Below are 21,321 nucleotides of genomic sequence, written 5' to 3' on the forward strand. Positions count from 1 at the left end.
CATGAGATGGCATAGTGTAGTAAGGCCTAAAAACAGCCTAAAGCGGCATAGTATAGTATGGCATCAAAACTGAAAAAAACGACAGTATAGTATGGTAAAAATGAGTTTATTATGGCATAAAAACAGCATAAAAAGACAAAGTACAGCAAGTTATGAGACGGCATAGTGTAGTAAGGCCTAAAAACAGCCTAAAATGGCATAGTATAGTATGGCATCAAAACTGAAAAAAACGACATAGTATAGTATGGCATAAAAGCAGCATAAAACGACATAGTACAGCAGGGCATGAGACGGCATACTGTAGTAAGGCCTAAAAACAGCCTAAAATGGCATAGTATAGTATGGCATCAAAACTGAAAAAAACGACATAGTATAGTATGGCAAAAATTGTGAAAAAACGACATTGTGTATTATGTAATAAAAGCATCATAAAACGACATAGTACAGCAGGGCATGAGATGGCATAGTGTAGTAAGGCCTAAAAACAGCCTAAAATGGCATAGTATAGTATGGCATCAAAACTGAAAAAAACGACATAGTATAGTATGGCAAAAATTGTGAAAAAACGACATTGTGTATTATGTAATAAAAGCATCATAAAACGACATAGTACAGCAGGGCATGAGACGGCATACTGTAGTAAGGCCTAAAAACAGCCTAAAATGGCATTGTATAGTATGGCATCAAAACTGAAAAAAACGACATAGTATAGTATGGCAAAAATGGTGAAAAAACGACATTGTGTATTATGTAATACAAGCATCATAAAACGACATAGTACAGCAGGGCATGAGATGGCATAGTGTAGTAAGGCCTAAAAACAGCCTAAAGCGGCATAGTATAGTATGGCATCAAAACTGAAAAAAACGACAGCATAGTATGGTAAAAATGAGTTTATTATGGCATAAAAACAGCATAAAAAGACCAAGTACAGCAAGTTATGAGACGGCATAGTGTAGTAAGGCCTAAAAACAGCCTAAAATGGCATAGTATAGTATGGCATCAAAACTGAAAAAAACGACATAGTATAGTATGGCATAAAAGCAGCATAAAACGACATAGTACAGCAGGGCATGAGATGGCATAGTGTAGTAAGGCCTAAAAACAGCCTAAAACGGCATAGTATAGTATGGCATCAAAACTGAAAAAAACGACATAGTATAGTATGGCAAAAATTGTGAAAAAACGACATTGTGTATTATGTAATAAGAGCATCATAAAACGACATAGTACAGCAGGGCATGAGATGGCATAGTGTAGTAAGGCCTAAAAACAGCCTAAAATGGCATAGTATAGTATGGCATCAAAACTGAAAAAAACGACATAGTATAGTATGGCAAAAATTGTGAAAAAACGACATTGTGTATTATGTAATAAAAGCATCATAAAACGACATAGTACAACAGGGCATGAGATGGCATAGTGTAGTAAGGCCTAAAAACAGCCTAAAACGGCATAGTATAGTATGGCATCAAAACTGAAAAAAACGACATAGTATAGTATGGCAAAAGTTGTGAAAAAACGACATTGTGTATTATGTAATAAAAGCATCATAAAACGACATAGTACAGCAGGGCATGAGACGGCATAGTGTAGTAAGGCCTAAAAACAGCCTAAAATGGCATTGTATAGTATGGCATCAAAACTGGAAAAAACGACATAGTATAGTATGGCAAAAATTGTGAAAAAACGACATTGTGTATTATGTAATAAAAGCATCATAAAACGACATAGTACAGCAGGGCATGAGATGGCATAGTGTAGTAAGGCCTAAAAACAGCCTAAAACGGCATTGTATAGTATGGCATCAAAACTGAAAAAAACGACATAGTATAGTATGGCAAAAATGGTGAAAAAACGACATTGTGTATTATGTAATACAAGCATCATAAAACGACATAGTACAGCAGGGCATGAGATGGCATAGTGTAGTAAGGCCTAAAAACAGCCTAAAGCGGCATAGTATAGTATGGCATCAAAACTGAAAAAAACGACAGTATAGTATGGTAAAAATGAGTTTATTATGGCATAAAAACAGCATAAAAAGACAAAGTACAGCAAGTTATGAGACGGCATAGTGTAGTAAGGCCTAAAAACAGCCTAAAATGGCATAGTATAGTATGGCATCAAAACTGAAAAAACGACATAGTATAGTATGGCATAAAAGCAGCATAAAACGACATAGTACAGCAGGGCATGAGACGGCATACTGTAGTAAGGCCTAAAAACAGCCTAAAATGGCATTGTATAGTATGGCATCAAAACTGAAAAAAACGACATAGTATAGTATGGCAAAAATTGTGAAAAAACGACATTGTGTATTATGTAATAAAAGCATCATAAAACGACATAGTACAGCAGGGCATGAGACGGCATAGTGTAGTAAGGCCTAAAAACAGCCTAAAATGGCATAGTATAGTATGGCATCAAAACTGAAAAAAACGACATAGTATAGTATGGCAAAAATGGTGAAAAAACGACATTGTGTATTATGTAATACAAGCATCATAAAACGACATAGTACAGCAGGGCATGAGATGGCATAGTGTAGTAAGGCCTAAAAACAGCCTAAAGCGGCATAGTATAGTATGGCATCAAAACTGAAAAAAACGACAGTATAGTATGGTAAAAATGAGTTTATTATGGCATAAAAACAGCATAAAAAGACAAAGTACAGCAAGTTATGAGACGGCATAGTGTAGTAAGGCCTAAAAACAGCCTAAAATGGCATAGTATAGTATGGCATCAAAACTGAAAAAAACGACATAGTATAGTATGGCATAAAAGCAGCATAAAACGACATAGTACAGCAGGGCATGAGACGGCATACTGTAGTAAGGCCTAAAAACAGCCTAAAATGGCATAGTATAGTATGGCATCAAAACTGAAAAAAACGACATAGTATAGTATGGCAAAAATTGTGAAAAAATGACATTGTGTATTATGTAATAAAAGCATCATAAAACGACATAGTACAGCAGGGCATGAGACGGCATAGTGTAGTAAGGCCTAAAAACAGCCTAAAATGGCATAGTATAGTATGGCATCAAAACTGAAAAAAACGACATAGTATAGTATGGCAAAAATTGTGAAAAAACGACATTGTGTATTATGTAATAAAAGCATCATAAAACGACATAGTACAGCAGGGCATGAGATGGCATAGTGTAGTAAGGCCTAAAAACAGCCTAAAACGGCATAGTATAGTATGGCATCAAAACTGAAAAAAACGACATAGTATAGTATGGCAAAAATGGTGAAAAAACGACATAGTGTATTATGTAATAAAAGCATCATAAAACGACATAGTACAGCAGGGCATGAGATGGCATAGTGTAGTAAGGCCTAAAAACAGCCTAAAACGGCATAGTATATTATGGCATCAAAACTGAAAAAAACGACATAGTATAGTATGGCAAAAATTGTGAAAAAATGACATTGTGTATTATGTAATAAAAGCATCATAAAACGACATAGTACAGCAGGGCATGAGACGGCATAGTGTAGTAAGGCCTAAAAACAGCCTAAAATGGCATAGTATAGTCTGGCATCAAAACTGAAAAAAACGACATAGTATAGTATGGCATAAAAGCAGGATAAAACGACATAGTACAGCAAGGCATGAGATGGCATAGTGTAGTAAGGACTAAAACAGCCTAAAACGGCATAGTATGGCATCAAAACTGAAAAAAACGACATAGTATAGTATGGCAAAAATGGTGAAAAAACGACATTGTGTATTATGTAATACAAGCATCATAAAACGACATAGTACAGCAGGGCATGAGACGGCATAGTGTAGTAAGGCCTAAAAACAGCCTAAAATGGCATAGTATAGTATGGCATCAAAACTGAAAAAAACGACATAGTATAGTATGGCATAAAAGCATCATAAAACGACATTGTACAGCAAGGCATGAGATGGCATAGTGTAGTAAGGCCTAAAAACAGCCTAAAACGGCATTGTATAGTATGGCATCAAAAATGAAAAAAACGACATAGTATAGTATGGCAAAAATTGTGAAAACACGACATTGTTTATTATGTAATAAAAGCATCATAAAACGACATAGTACAGCAGGGCATGAGATGGCATAGTGTAGTAAGGCCTAAAAACAGCCTAAAATGGCATAGTATAGTATGGCATCAAAACTGAAAAAAACGACATAGTATAGTATGGAAAAAATGAGTTTATTATGGCATAAAAACAGCATAAAAAGACAAAGTACAGCAAGTTATGAGACGGCATAGTGTAGTAAGGCCTAAAAACAGCCTAAAATGGCCTAGTATAGTATGGCATCAAAAATGAAAAAAACGACATAGTATAGTATGGCAAAAATTGTGAAAACACGACATTGTTTATTATGTAATAAAAGCATCATAAAACGACATAGTACAGCAGGGCATGAGATGGCATAGTGTAGTAAGGCCTAAAAACAGCCTAGTATAGTATGGCATCAAAACTGAAAAAAACGATATAGTATAGTATGGCAAAAATTGTGAAAAAACGACATTGTGTATTATGTAATAAAAGCATCATAAAACGACATAGTACAGCAGGGCATGAGACGGCATAGTGTAGTAAGGCCTAAAAACAGCCTAAAATGGCATAGTATAGTATGGCATCAAAACTGAAAAAAACGACATAGTATAGTATGGCATAAAAGCAGCATAAAACGACATAGTACAGCAGGGCATGAGACGGCATACTGTAGTAAGGCCTAAAAACAGCCTAAAATGGCATAGTATAGTATGGCATCAAAACTGAAAAAAACGACATATGGCAAAAATTGTGAAAAAACGACATTGTGTATTATGTAATAAAAGCATCATAAAACGACATAGTACAGCAGGGCATGAGACGGCATAGTGTAGTAAGGCCTAAAAACAGCCTAAAATGGCATAGTATAGTATGGCATCAAAACTGAAAAAAACGACATAGTATAGTATGGCATAAAAGCAGCATAAAACGACATAGTACAACAAGGCATGAGATGGCATAGTGTAGTAAGGCCTAAAAACAGCCTAAAACGGCATTGTATAGTATGGCATCAAAACTGAAAAAAACGACATAGTATAGTATGGCAAAAATGGTGAAAAAACGACATTGTGTATTATGTAATACAAGCATCATAAAACGACATAGTACAGCAGGGCATGAGATGGCATAGTGTAGTAAGGCCTAAAAACAGCCTAAAGCGGCATAGTATAGTATGGCATCAAAACTGGAAAAAACGACATAGTATAGTATGGCAAAAATGGTGAAAAAACGACATTGTGTATTATGTAATACAAGCATCATAAAACGACATAGTACAGCAGGGCATGAGATGGCATAGTGTAGTAAGGCCTAAAAACAGCCTAAAACGGCATAGTATAGTATGGCATCAAAACTGAAAAAAACGACATAGTATAGTATGGCAAAAATTGTGAAAAAATGACATTGTTCATTATGTAATAAAAGCATCATAAAACGACATAGTACAGCAGGGCATGAGACGGCATAGTGTAGTAAGGCCTAAAAACAGCCCAAAATGGCATAGTATAGTATGGCATCAAAACTGAAAAAAACGACATAGTATAGTATGGCAAAAATGGTGAAAAAACGACATTGTTCATTATGTAATAAAAGCATCATAAAACGACATAGTACAGCAGGGCATGAGACGGCATAGTGTAGTAAGGCCTAAAAACAGCCCAAAATGGCATAGTATAGTATGGCATCAAAACTGAAAAAAACGACATAGTATAGTATGGCAAAAATTGTGAAAAAATGACATTGTGTATTATGTAATAAAAGCATCATAAAACGACATAGTACAGCAGTGCATGAGATGGCATAGTGTAGTAAGGCCTAAAAACAGCCTAAAACAGCATAGTATAGTACGGCATCAAAACTGAAAAAAACGACATAGTACAGCAACGCATGAGATGGCATAGTGTAGTAAGGCCTAAAAACAGTCTAAAACGGCATAGTATAGTATGGCATCAAAACTGAAAAAAAACGACATAGTATAGTATGGCAAAAATGGTGAAAAAACAACATTGCGTATTATGTAATACAAGCATCATAAAACGACATAGTACAGCAGGGCATGAGATGGCATAGTGTAGTAAGGCCTAAAAACAGCCTAAAACGGCATAGTATAGTATGGCATCAAAACTGAAAAAAACGACATAGTATAGTATGGCAAAAATTGTGAAAAAATGACATTGTTCATTATGTAATAAAAGCATCATAAAACGACATAGTACAGCAGGGCATGAGACGGCATAGTGTAGTAAGGCCTAAAAACAGCCCAAAATGGCATAGTATAGTATGGCATCAAAACTGAAAAAAACGACATAGTATAGTATGGCAAAAATTGTGAAAAAACAACGTTGTGTATTATGTAATAAAAGCATCATAAAACGACATAGTACAGCAACGCATGAGACGGCATAGTGTAGTAAGGCCTAAAAACAGCCTAAAATGGCATAGTATAGTATGGCATCAAAACTGAAAAAAACGACATTGTATAGTATGGCATAAAAGCAGGATAAAACGACATAGTACAGTAACGCATGAGATGGCATAGTGTAGTAAGGCCTAAAAACAGCCTAAAACGGCATAGTATAGTATGGCATCAAAACTGAAAAAAACGACATAGTATAGTATGGCAAAAATTGTGAAAGAACAACATTGTGTATTATGCAATAAAAGCATCATAAAACGACATAGTACAGCAGGGCATGAGACGGCATAGTGTAGTAAGGCCTAAAAACAGCCTAAAACGGCATAGTATAGTATGGCATCAAAACTGAAAAAAACAACATTGTATAGTATGGCATAAAAGCAGGATAAAACGACATAGTACAGCAGGGCATGAGACGGCATACTGTAGTAAGGCCTAAAAACAGCCTAAAACGGCATAGTATAGTATGGCATCAAAACTGAAAAAAACGACATAGTATAGTATGGCAAAAATGGTGAAAAAACGACATTGTGTATTATGTAATACAAGCATCACAAGACGACATAGTACAGCAGGGCATGAGATGGCATAGTGTAGTAAGGCCTAAAAACAGCCTAAAACGGCATAGTATAGTATGGCAAAAATTGTGAAAAAACGACATTGTGTATTATGTAATAAAAGCATCATTAAACGACATAGTACAGCAGGGCATGAGACGGCATAGTGTAGTAAGGCCTAAAAACAGCCTAAAATGGCATAGTATAGTATGGCATCAAAACTGAAAAAAACAACATTGTATAGTATGGCATAAAAGCAGGATAAAACGACATAGTACAGCAACGCATGAGATGGCATAGTGTAGTAAGGCCTAAAAACAGCCTAAAACGGCATAGTATAGTATGGCATCAAAACTGAAAAAACAACATTGTATAGTATGGCAAAAATGGTGAAAAAACGACATTGTGTATTATGTAATACAAGCATCACAAGACGACATAGTACAGCAGGGCATGAGATGGCATAGTGTAGTAAGGCCTAAAAACAGAAAAAAACGACATAGTATAGTATGGCAAAAATGGTGAAAAAACGACATTGTTCATTATGTAATAAAAGCATCATAAAACGACATAGTACAGCAGGGCATGAGACGGCATAGTGTAGTAAGGCCTAAAAACAGCCCAAAATGGCATAGTATAGTATGGCATCAAAACTGAAAAAAACGACATAGTATAGTATGGCAAAAATTGTGAAAAAATGACATTGTGTATTATGTAATAAAAGCATCATAAAACGACATAGTACAGCAGTGCATGAGATGGCATAGTGTAGTAAGGCCTAAAAACAGCCTAAAACAGCATAGTATAGTATGGCATCAAAACTGAAAAAAACGACATAGTACAGCAACGCATGAGATGGCATAGTGTAGTAAGGCCTAAAAACAGTCTAAAACGGCATAGTATAGTATGGCATCAAAACTGAAAAAAAACGACATAGTATAGTATGGCAAAAATGGTGAAAAAACAACATTGCGTATTATGTAATACAAGCATCATAAAACGACATAGTACAGCAGGGCATGAGATGGCATAGTGTAGTAAGGCCTAAAAACAGCCTAAAACGGCATAGTATAGTATGGCATCAAAACTGAAAAAAACGACATAGTATAGTATGGCAAAAATTGTGAAAAAATGACATTGTTCATTATGTAATAAAAGCATCATAAAACGACATAGTACAGCAGGGCATGAGACGGCATAGTGTAGTAAGGCCTTAAAACAGCCTAAAATGGCATAGTATAGTATGGCAAAAATGGTGAAAAAACAACATTGTGTATTATGTAATACAAGCATCATAAAACGACATAGTACAGCAGGGCATGAGATGGCATAGTGTAGTAAGGCCTAAAAACAGCCTAAAACGGCATAGTATGGCATCAAAACTGGAAAAAACAACATAGTATAGTATGGCAAAAATTGTGAAAAAACGACATTGTGTATTATGTAATAAAAGCATCATAAAACGACAGTACAGCAGGGCATGAGATGGCATAGTGTAGTAAGGCCTAAAAACAGCCTAAAGCGGCATAGTATAGTATGGCATCAAAACTGAAAAAAACGACATAGTATAGTATGGCAAAAGTTGTGAAAAAACGACATTGTGTATTATGTAATACAAGCATCATAAAACGATATAGTACAGCAGGGCATGAGACGGCATAGTGTAGTAAGGCCTAAAAACAGCCTAAAATGGCATTGTATAGTATGGCATCAAAACTGGAAAAAACGACATAGTATAGTATGGCAAAAATTGTGAAAAAACGACATTGTGTATTATGTAATAAAAGCATCATAAAACGACATAGTACAGCAGGGCATGAGATGGCATAGTGTAGTAAGGCCTAAAAACAGCCTAAAACGGCATAGTATAGTATGGCATCAAAACCGAAAAAAACGACATAGTATAGTATGGCATAAAAGCAGGATAAAACGACATAGTACAGCAGGGCATGAGACGGCATAGTGTAGTAAGGCCTAAAAAGGCATTTTATAGTATGGCATCAAAACTGAAATAAACGACATAGTATAGTATGGCATAAAAGCAGGATAAAACGACATAGTACAGCAACGCATGAGATGGCATAGTGTAGTAAGGCCTAAAAACAGTCTAAAACGGCATAGTATACTATGGCATCAAAACTGAAAAAAACGACATAGTATAGTATGGCAAAAATGGTAAAAAAACAACATTGTGTATTATGTAATACAAGCATCATAAAACGACAAAGTACAGCAGGGCATGAGACGGCATAGTGTAGTAAGGCCTTAAAACAGCCTAAAATGGCATAGTATAGTATGGCATCAAAACTGAAAAAAACGACATAGTATAGTATGGCATAAAAGCAGGATAAAACGACATAGTACAGCAAGGCATGAGATGGCATAGTGTAGTAAGGCCTAAAAACAGCATAGTATAGTATGGCATCAAAACTTTAAAAAAACAACAGTATAGTATGGCAAAAATTGTGAAAAAATGACATTGTTCATTATGTAATAAAAGCATCATAAAACGACATAGTACAGCAGGGCATGAGACGGCATAGTGTAGTAAGGCCTAAAAACAGCCTAAAACGGCATAGTATAGTATGGCATCAAAACTGAAAAAAACGACATTGTGTATTATGTAATAAAAGCATCATAAAACGACATAGTACAGCAGGGCATGAGACGGCATAGTGTAGTAAGGCCTAAAAACAGCCTAAAACGGCATAGTATAGTATGGCATCAAAACTGAAAAAAATGACATAGTATAGTATGGCAAAAATTGTGAAAAAATGACATTGTTTATAATGTAATAAAAGCATCATAGAACGACATAGTACAGCAGGGCATGAGACGGCATAGTAAGGCCTAAAAACAGCCTAAAATGGCATAGTATAGTATGGCATCAAAACTGAAAAAAACGACATAGTATATATAGTATGGCATAAAAGCAGCATAAAACGACATAGTACAGAAAGGCATGAGATGGCATAGTGTAGTAAGGCCTAAAAACAGCCTAAAACGGCATAGTATAGTATGGCATCAAAACTGAAAAAAACGACATAGTATAGTATGGCAAAAATTGTGAAAAAATGACATTGTTCATTATGTAATAAAAGCATCATAAAACGACATAGTACAGCAGGGCATGAGACGGCATAGTGTAGTAAGGCCTAAAAAAAGGCCAAAATGGCATAGTATAGTATGGCATCAAAACTGAAAAAAACGACATAGTATAGTATGGCAAAAATTGTGAAAAAACAACGTTGTGTATTATGTAATAAAAGCATCATAAAACGACATAGTACAGCAGGGCATGAGACGGCATAGTGTAGTAAGGCCTAAAAACAGCCTAAAATGGCATAGTATAGTATGGCATCAAAACTGAAAAAAACGACATTGTATAGTATGGCAAAAATTGTGAAAGAACAACATTGTGTATTATGTAATAAAAGCATCATAAAACGACATAGTACAGCAACGCATGAGATGGCATAGTGTAAGGCCTAAAAACAGCCTAAAACGGCATAGTATAGTATGGCATCAAAACTGAAAAAAACGACATAGTATAGTATGGCAAAAATTGTGAAAGAACAACATTGTGTATTATGTAATAAAAGCATCATAAAACGACATAGTACAGCAACGCATGAGATGGCATAGTGTAGTAAGGCCTTAAAACAGCCTAAAATGGCATAGTATAGTATGGCATCAAAACTGAAAAAAACGACATAGTATAGTATGGCATAAAAGCAGGATAAAACGACATAGTACAGCAAGGCATGAGATGGCATAGTGTAGTAAGGCCTAAAAACAGCCTAAAACGGCATAGTATAGTATGGCATCAAAACTTTAAAAAAACGACAGTATAGTATGGCAAAAATTGTGAAAAAATGACATTGTTCATTATGTAATAAAAGCATCATAAAACGACATAGTACAGCAGGGCATGAGACGGCATAGTGTAGTAAGGCCTAAAAACAGCCCAAAATGGCATAGTATAGTATGGCATCAAAACTGAAAAAAACGACATTGTATAGTATGGCATAAAAGCAGGATAAAACGACATAGTACAGTAACACATGAGATGGCATAGTGTAGTAAGGCCTAAAAACAGCCTAAAACGGCATAGTATAGTATGGCATCAAAACTGAAAAAAACGACATAGTATATATAGTATGGCATAAAAGCAGCATAAAACGACATAGTACAGAAAGGCATGAGATGGCATAGTGTAGTAAGGCCTAAAAACAGCATAGTATAGTATGGCATCAAAACTGAAAAAAACGACATAGTATAGTATGGCAAAAATTGTGAAAAAATGACATTGTTCATTATGTAATAAAAGCATCATAAAACGACATAGTACAGCAGGGCATGAGACGGCATAGTGTAGTAAGGCCTAAAAACAGCCCAAAATGGCATAGTATAGTATGGCATCAAAACTGAAAAAAACGACATAGTATAGTATGGCAAAAATTGTGAAAAAACAACGTTGTGTATTATGTAATAAAAGCATCATAAAACGACATAGTACAGCAACGCATGAGACGGCATAGTGTAGTAAGGCCTAAAAACAGCCTAAAATGGCATAGTATAGTATGGCATCAAAACTGAAAAAAACGACATTGTATAGTATGGCATAAAAGCAGGATAAAACGACATAGTACAGTAACGCATGAGATGGCATAGTGTAGTAAGGCCTAAAAACAGCCTAAAACGGCATAGTATAGTATGGCATCAAAACTGAAAAAAACGACATAGTATAGTATGGCAAAAATTGTGAAAGAACAACATTGTGTATTATGCAATAAAAGCATCATAAAACGACATAGTACAGCAGGGCATGAGACGGCATAGTGTAGTAAGGCCTAAAAACAGCCTAAAACGGCATAGTATAGTATGGCATCAAAACTGAAAAAAACAACATTGTATAGTATGGCATAAAAGCAGGATAAAACGACATAGTACAGCAGGGCATGAGACGGCATACTGTAGTAAGGCCTAAAAACAGCCTAAAACGGCATAGTATAGTATGGCATCAAAACTGAAAAAAACGACATAGTATAGTATGGCAAAAATGGTGAAAAAACGACATTGTGTATTATGTAATACAAGCATCACAAGACGACATAGTACAGCAGGGCATGAGATGGCATAGTGTAGTAAGGCCTAAAAACAGCCTAAAACGGCATAGTATAGTATGGCAAAAATTGTGAAAAAACGACATTGTGTATTATGTAATAAAAGCATCATTAAACGACATAGTACAGCAGGGCATGAGACGGCATAGTGTAGTAAGGCCTAAAAACAGCCTAAAATGGCATAGTATAGTATGGCATCAAAACTGAAAAAAACAACATTGTATAGTATGGCATAAAAGCAGGATAAAACGACATAGTACAGCAACACATGAGATGGCATAGTGTAGTAAGGCCTAAAAACAGCCTAAAACGGCATAGTATAGTATGGCATCAAAACTGAAAAAACAACATTGTATAGTATGGCAAAAATGGTGAAAAAACGACATTGTGTATTATGTAATACAAGCATCACAAGACGACATAGTACAGCAGGGCATGAGATGGCATAGTGTAGTAAGGCCTAAAAACAGAAAAAAACGACATAGTATAGTATGGCAAAAATGGTGAAAAAACGACATTGTGTATTATGTAATACAAGCATCACAAGACGACATAGTACAGCAGGGCATGAGACGGCATAGTGTAGTAAGGCCTAAAAACAGCCTAAAATGGCATAGTATAGTATGGCATCAAAACTGAAAAAAACGACATAGTATAGTATGGCATAAAAGCAGGATAAAACGACATAGTACAGCAACGCATGAGATGGCATAGTGTAGTAAGGCCTAAAAACAGTCTAAAACGGCATAGTATAGTATGGCATCAAAACTGAAAAAAACGACATTGTGTATTATGTAATAAAAGCATCATAAAACGACATAGTACAGCAGGGCATGAGATGGCATAGTGTAGTAAGGCCTAAAAACAGCCTAAAACGGCATAGTATAGTATGGCAAAAATTGTGAAAAAATGACATTGTTCATTATGTAATAAAAGCATCATAAAACGACATAGTACAGCAGGGCATGAGACGGCATAGTGTAGTAAGGCCTTAAAACAGCCTAAAATGGCATAGTATAGTATGGCATCAAAACTGAAAAAAACGACATAGTATAGTATGGCATAAAAGCAGGATAAAACGACATAGTACAGCAACGCATGAGATGGCATAGTGTAGTAAGGCCTAAAAACAGTCTAAAACGGCATAGTATAGTATGGCATAAAAGCAGCATAAAACGACATAGTACAGCAAGGCATGAGATGGCATAGTGTAGTAAGGCCTAAAAACAGCCTAAAATGGCATAGTATAGTATGGCATCAAAACTGAAAAAAACGACATAGTATAGTATGGCATAAAAGCAGGATAAAACGACATAGTACAGCAACGCATGAGATGGCATAGTGTAGTAAGGCCTAAAAACAGTCTAAAACGGCATAGTATAGTATGGCATCAAAACTGAAAAAAACGACATTGTGTATTATGTAATAAAAGCATCATAAAACGACATAGTACAGCAGGGCATGAGATGGCATAGTGTAGTAAGGCCTAAAAACAGCCTAAAACGGCATAGTATAGTATGGCAAAAATTGTGAAAAAATGACATTGTTCATTATGTAATAAAAGCATCATAAAACGACATAGTACAGCAGGGCATGAGACGGCATAGTGTAGTAAGGCCTTAAAACAGCCTAAAATGGCATAGTATAGTATGGCATCAAAACTGAAAAAAACGACATAGTATAGTATGGCATAAAAGCAGGATAAAACGACATAGTACAGCAACGCATGAGATGGCATAGTGTAGTAAGGCCTAAAAACAGTCTAAAACGGCATAGTATAGTATGGCATAAAAGCAGCATAAAACGACATAGTACAGCAAGGCATGAGATGGCATAGTGTAGTAAGGCCTAAAAACAGCCTAAAACGGCATAGTATAGTATGGCATCAAAACTGAAAAAAACGACATAGTAAAGTATGGCATAAAAGCAGCATAAAACGACATAGTACAGCAGGGCATGAGACGGCATAGTGTAGTAAGGCCTAAAAACAGCCCAAAATGGCATAGTATAGTATGGCATCAAAACTGAAAAAAACGACATAGTATAGTATGGCAAAAATTGTGAAAAAACAACGTTGTGTATTATGTAATAAAAGCATCATAAAACGACATAGTACAGCAACGCATGAGACGGCATAGTGTAGTAAGGCCTAAAAACAGCCTAAAATGGCATAGTATAGTATGGCATCAAAACTGAAAAAAACGACATTGTATAGTATGGCATAAAAGCAGGATAAAACGACATAGTACAGTAACGCATGAGATGGCATAGTGTAGTAAGGCCTAAAAACAGCCTAAAACGGCATAGTATAGTATGGCATCAAAACTGAAAAAAACGACATAGTATAGTATGGCAAAAATTGTGAAAGAACAACATTGTGTATTATGCAATAAAAGCATCATAAAACGACATAGTACAGCAGGGCATGAGACGGCATAGTGTAGTAAGGCCTAAAAACAGCCTAAAACGGCATAGTATAGTATGGCATCAAAACTGAAAAAAACAACATTGTATAGTATGGCATAAAAGCAGGATAAAACGACATAGTACAGCAGGGCATGAGACGGCATACTGTAGTAAGGCCTAAAAACAGCCTAAAACGGCATAGTATAGTATGGCATCAAAACTGAAAAAAACGACATAGTATAGTATGGCAAAAATGGTGAAAAAACGACATTGTGTATTATGTAATACAAGCATCACAAGACGACATAGTACAGCAGGGCATGAGATGGCATAGTGTAGTAAGGCCTAAAAACAGCCTAAAACGGCATAGTATAGTATGGCAAAAATTGTGAAAAAACGACATTGTGTATTATGTAATAAAAGCATCATTAAACGACATAGTACAGCAGGGCATGAGACGGCATAGTGTAGTAAGGCCTAAAAACAGCCTAAAATGGCATAGTATAGTATGGCATCAAAACTGAAAAAAACAACATTGTATAGTATGGCATAAAAGCAGGATAAAACGACATAGTACAGTAACGCATGAGATGGCATAGTGTAGTAAGGCCTAAAAACAGCCTAAAACGGCATAGTATAGTATGGCATCAAAACTGAAAAAAACGACATAGTATAGTATGGCAAAAATTGTGAAAGAACAACATTGTGTATTATGCAATAAAAGCATCATAAAACGACATAGTACAGCAGGGCATGAGACGGCATAGTGTAGTAAGGCCTAAAAACAGCCTAAAACGGCATAGTATAGTATGGCATCAAAACTGAAAAAAACAACATTGTATAGTATGGCATAAAAGCAGGATAAAACGACATAGTACAGCAGGGCATGAGACGGCATACTGTAGTAAGGCCTAAAAACAGCCTAAAACGGCATAGTATAGTATGGCATCAAAACTGAAAAAAACGACATAGTATAGTATGGCAAAAATGGTGAAAAAACGACATTGTGTATTATGTAATACAAGCATCACAAGACGACATAGTACAGCAGGGCATGAGATGGCATAGTGTAGTAAGGCCTAAAAACAGCCTAAAACGGCATAGTATAGTATGGCAAAAATTGTGAAAAAACGACATTGTGTATTATGTAATAAAAGCATCATTAAACGACATAGTACAGCAGGGCATGAGACGGCATAGTGTAGTAAGGCCTAAAAACAGCCTAAAATGGCATAGTATAGTATGGCATCAAAACTGAAAAAAACGACATAGTATAGTATGGCATAAAAGCAGGATAAAACGACATAGTACAGCAACGCATGAGATGGCATAGTGTAGTAAGGCCTAAAAACAGTCTAAAACGGCATAGTATAGTATGGCATCAAAACTGAAAAAAACGACATTGTGTATTATGTAATAAAAGCATCATAAAACGACATAGTACAGCATAGTGTAGTAAGGCCTAAAAACAGCCTAAAACGGCATAGTATAGTATGGCAAAAATTGTGAAAAAATGACATTGTTCATTATGTAATAAAAGCATCATAAAACGACATAGTACAGCAGGGCATGAGACGGCATAGTGTAGTAAGGCCTTAAAACAGCCTAAAATGGCATAGTATAGTATGGCATCAAAACTGAAAAAAACGACATAGTATAGTATGGCATAAAAGCAGGATAAAACGACATAGTACAGCAACGCATGAGATGGCATAGTGTAGTAAGGCCTAAAAACAGTCTAAAACGGCATAGTATAGTATGGCATAAAAGCAGCATAAAACGACATAGTACAGCAAGGCATGAGATGGCATAGTGTAGTAAGGCCTAAAAACAGCCTAAAATGGCATAGTATAGTATGGCATCAAAACTGAAAAAAACGACATAGTATAGTATGGCATAAAAGCAGGATAAAACGACATAGTACAGCAACGCATGAGATGGCATAGTGTAGTAAGGCCTAAAAACAGTCTAAAACGGCATAGTATAGTATGGCATCAAAACTGAAAAAAACGACATTGTGTATTATGTAATAAAAGCATCATAAAACGACATAGTACAGCAGGGCATGAGATGGCATAGTGTAGTAAGGCCTAAAAACAGCCTAAAACGGCATAGTATAGTATGGCAAAAATTGTGAAAAAATGACATTGTTCATTATGTAATAAAAGCATCATAAAACGACATAGTACAGCAGGGCATGAGACGGCATAGTGTAGTAAGGCCTAAAAACAGCCTAAAATGGCATAGTATAGTATGGCATCAAAACTGGAAAAAACGACATAGTATAGTATGGCATAAAAGCATCATAAAACGACATAGTCCAGCAGGGCATGAGACGGCATAGTGTAGTAAGGCCTAAAAACAGCATAGTGTTGTATGGCATCAAAACAGAAAAAACGACATAGTATATATTATGGCAAAAAATGTGAAAAACACAAACAAAATAACCAATACAGTAAATCATACGAACAATTAAAATGCAATTTCTGCTATCCATTTTGCTGTTCTAATACCCAAGATTCCACAAACGATAATAATTTGTCTTTAAAATTAATCATAACAGATAGAAGAGTAAAATATACAGTTATATCACTGTTTGATTTCTGTTTTACTAGACTTTATTGACTTAATTGATTATTTGAATAGTACCCCCAATCAAGGCCTTAATTGGTAAATAATCAGCATGTGGGCTACTGTGGTTATATTAGGGGGTGGGTTTGTCATCCCTCTGAAGACCTGGGCACATCTGTTTAGATTTGTGATAGCAACCTGACTAAACAACCAACTGACCGACAGAGCGAGCGACAGACTCACCCACCTACAGACCAACCACCAGACTAACTGATCGCCACAGCGAGCAACAGAAACAAACAGACTCACCAGAAACTGAATGAACTCTGACAAAACAACCACCAGATCAACTGACCAACCAGAAAAACTGAGCGACACCTCACGTCTTTTTAACGTCGGCCCACGTGGCATAATGTCAACTCTGAAACATGCATCTGGCAGCCTTCCTAAGCGCGTTTGCAAAGTACCCTCTTCTGAAGAAGACTAGTGTGAATCTGGTACCTCAGTCAGGGGTTGGCTGATTATCTGCTGACACCATGTGGCCATGACCAAAACTGCATCATCGAATGGCAGCATAGGTTGGGTTGGTGTGAGGAAATTGTGTACAGTCGTGCCCAAACAGCCCATTCATCACCAGCAGACGTCCCCCGCTCCTCTGCCAGTGCGCTGAATTGATGAGCCATCCACACAAGTTTCATCACGTTCAGTTTGTATTGATAAAGCAATCATGCATGCTTTTTTTCTGTGTATCGTGGTCTCCCCCACTCTGATGACAAATGGGGTGTCAGGACCATATTTCTCCTCGCACTCCTGCAGTTCCCTGGGTGAAAGGAGTCAGAGTTGGAAACAGTTAATGATAAGTGAAGGGTACTAATTTTAAATTTATATTGCAAGCTTGACTTCATCGTACCAAAACTGAAGGCATTGCATTCAGCCAATCCAAAGTAACTAATGGTTTCACCTCTTTTTACGAAAAATGATACAATGTTGATTTAAAATGGGGGTGGGGTTACTTCAGTGCCACACATTAAATGCTTACTTGTCCTACTCAGTAACAATTACAAACAAGTTAGATATAAACACAAGGTGAAACCAAAATACGATTCTGAAACAAGTCCAATGCCTCCATTTTTTTTATTAATTCTTCTACAGTATACAAATATTCACACACAAAATGTTCTCCAAAAAAAAAAAAGAAGCCCCTAATGTCTCGTATACATTAATTTCCTTCATTGTGTGCTGTATTGTCCACGATCCTTCCAAATATATATTTTTTTCCTTTCCTTAAAAACAGAGGCGGTTGGCCCGACGCACGGCATTGCCCCCTGTCTGTGCTGCCACATGACCCGTCGTGTTGAGCGTCAGCAGTGACGTCCAGGATGAAGGGAAAGAAGTCCCAGTGTGGAGCAGGAGTTCTTGACATCAGTGTGCTCGGTGCAGGCCCAGAGGTGAGGACCGTATTGCAAGGGTCGGCTTCGAGCTTAGTGTGTGGTAGTGATCAAAAGGTTTGGGTTGTTTTAGTTTCTCCAAAAACATAATCCTTAGTGTTTGTCTTTTAAAGGCCCGGGAACACACACACACGGTAGAGGCCACATCATCACAGGACAGTACAGACAAGTGTAGTCAGCAGTCAACTCTGGGAAAACAAAGAAATGACACTGCTGCAACGGTCTTACATCCCTGGCACTCATGTATCGTTAAACACAGCGCAACTATGACACTCCACCCACAAAACATGGAAATGGTATGTTGAATGGCTACAGGACGCAGTTTGTCAAGTAATGAGGGAGAGCTAGATTACAGGGGAAATGAGTGGCGCGGGATAAATCTGCATATTCAATCAAATTTCCTCAGTTCCTAGGGACCCCCACCAATCTAAATTTAGAACATGATAATGTGTAAACAAAGTATACATATATGTATATATATATTCATTTATTTATATATTTTGAGTTGATCATAAACAGTGACATTGAAGATGCATCAGATCATCGTGCCTCTGGCACCATGTGCTGCATTTTCACTGCCGCTGCCCATGTGTTCCTCTCATCTCTACATCTTTTTTTTTCAGTATGTACTCCGCAAGCAGCGGCGCAGTAGTGCAATTTAGCTTTAGCAGGATTTTCTCTCAAAGGGAAAATGAAGTACATGAGTTTAGAAGTCAGACGCTTTGCCAAGATTGCAATTCATACTTTGAACGGGAAGAAGTAAGTTAGGACACTTCAGAAAGAAATTATCAAAAAGTATGTTATCGTTTAACTTGCCCTTTAAATTTTTGACATCCTCCTGACGTCTACAGTGAAACACTACTGTGCACTATGTACTTTAACTTCAGGCCCTTACACACAGTGGCTTTTTGGTTCAAACTCAAACATTTACTTCTAACATTAACAACAGACGACAGCAATTGACCTTTCCGTGACCTTTGCAGGTTTCCCCTGTGGGTAAACTAAAAAAAGGCATCCAGTCTGAGCTACATTCCGTCTTTGACAAGAAAAGAGAGAAAATGAACTGTTTTAGCTTACAGTGATGTCCATTTTATTAGTATTTGGGCTAAAACAACTCTTTAATTAATTTCTCTGTCACTGCAAGTTTTATTTTTTCTTCTTAAATAGGCTTTTGATTTTAGATGAGGAGCGCTTGATTTTCTCTCCATTGTCGCTAGAGTCCTGGGAGGAGGTGCTCTGGAGCTTGTGTTCCCTTCCCACACTCCGCCCCTCCGAGTCCAGGGAGGTCAGAGATGGGTACCGCCCCACGTTGGGCAGCATGCTCGCGGGCAGCTGCCCGTAGCTGTAGGACTTCTCCAGGATGCCGTTGTAGATGCCCTTTCCCGTGAGAGTGCTGACGTTCCCCTTGGAGAAGGTAAGGCTTTGGGACTCGGGGATGGCGCTGGTGAGGTCGGGCACGTGTGCAAATGAGTGGTGCTCCAAGGCCGGGGAGGGTGAGGTGGAGGGCGGGCCTGAGGGCGTGGTGGCCGGAGTGGAGTCCCTGAGACTGCTGCTGCTGGTGGGTGTGCACGCCTGAAGCTCCGAAGTTTGGCTGAACAGCAGCAGCTCCTCGCGGGAGATCTTGCGGTACGGGGCCTCCGATCCCGCTGTGCAGGGGTTGTGCGACTGCTTCCTGCCGATGGACGAGTTGAGAGAGTCCGTGTCGGAGCCGCCCTCCTGAGGCGGTTCCCTGAGAGAGGAGAGAGAGACACCGCCGTCACAAAAAGAGTAGATCAACATTTTTGAAAAGGAAAGACAAAGAAGGAAACGTTCTTTCTGTCATGAGCCTGCACGTAGGGTACTAGCTAATACGAATGTTCTTATTTCTTACGGTGCGTTCACACCAAACACTAAGCAAATCTTTGCGTTTGTTGTGAATGGACAAATAGGGGGATAACATGCAGAAGTTAAAGATCCTGCTAGTTAATCATGTCAGACATTAACTAATTATAGATAATTCATGCATCCTCCATGTACTAGATGACACCCGAAAGAGAAGTTTTACCATTTATCCCCAAGCTTTAAAGCGTCAGTGTGAATGTCTGGATAAAACACCTGTAAGTCCAAACTTTAAAACCATTCCGCGGCGTTCCGGCCACCGCTACATACCCCCTCCTATCCGAGCTGAACATGATATGTTCGTCGTCGGCCTCGGGGCGATAGGAGAGGGACGAGCTGGCCATGGACAGCAGGTCGGGGTCCGGAGACATCAGCGAGGACTGCGGGGAACTCATCAGGCTCCGGCGGGAACGGCACAGGCTGCTGTTGCGTGTCAGCGGGGGTCGGATCAACGACGCTGCTTGTGGAAAGGACCACATCATGATTTCATCTCACTGCAAATTTCTGGTAACGTATCGATAACCTCGGCTGGCTTGCTTACTCGTGAACTGCGACATGATGGGAGGTGTGTCCTCGTCCAGGTCGTCCACTCCTCCCGCGATGGGGTACGGCGGCACCGAAACTCGCGGCATGACCACCCAGCTGTGGTCCGAGTAGAGGCTGGCCGTGAGGCTCGGCAGCCCCGAGTTACTGACCAGGGGGAAGCCACAGAGTTTCTCGATCTGCTGCCAGCGGTGGAGCCGCTCCCGCAGGCACGCCGTTACCTCGGACAGGGCTTTCCTGGGTAGAAATTAAACAGAGATTAATGAGAAGGCAGATATGCATTTATTCTCTTTGTCAAACATTAAGGTGATGGAGATTCTCGTGAGAAGACCCAGCA

At 37.8% G+C, this 21,321-nt stretch overlaps 1 protein-coding gene and 1 long non-coding RNA gene across 6 annotated transcripts in view; one reads left to right on the forward strand and one right to left on the reverse strand.

Moving 5' to 3' along the window:
* Window positions 1-18,541, forward strand: part of LOC124850827 — a 221,612-nt gene extending 203,071 nt beyond the window's left edge. For all 4 annotated transcript variants that reach the window (XR_007031772.1, XR_007031771.1, XR_007031774.1 and 1 more), the window contains one exon: window positions 18,410-18,541. This is a non-coding gene — a long non-coding RNA (uncharacterized LOC124850827). The remainder of the gene's footprint in view (window positions 1-18,409) is intronic.
* Window positions 18,231-21,321, reverse strand: part of stim2b (stromal interaction molecule 2b) — a 34,432-nt gene continuing 31,341 nt past the window's right edge. Inside the window, exons 10-12 of one of the 2 annotated variants that reach the window (XM_035618496.2) lie at window positions 20,983-21,221; window positions 20,712-20,898; window positions 18,231-20,292 (exon numbers count right to left, since the gene is read on the reverse strand). In XM_035618496.2, coding sequence (XP_035474389.2) covers window positions 19,710-20,292; window positions 20,712-20,898; window positions 20,983-21,221 — 1,009 coding nt within the window. In that variant the 3' untranslated portion in view covers window positions 18,231-19,709. Of the gene's footprint in view, window positions 20,293-20,657; window positions 20,899-20,982; window positions 21,222-21,321 lie in introns of both variants that reach the window. The other variant, XM_047336138.1, reaches the window with a different exon arrangement.

The sequence above is a fragment of the Scophthalmus maximus genome, chromosome 12 (genome assembly GCF_022379125.1).
Source record: "Scophthalmus maximus strain ysfricsl-2021 chromosome 12, ASM2237912v1, whole genome shotgun sequence".
Classification (NCBI taxonomy): Eukaryota; Metazoa; Chordata; class Actinopteri; order Pleuronectiformes; family Scophthalmidae; genus Scophthalmus; species Scophthalmus maximus.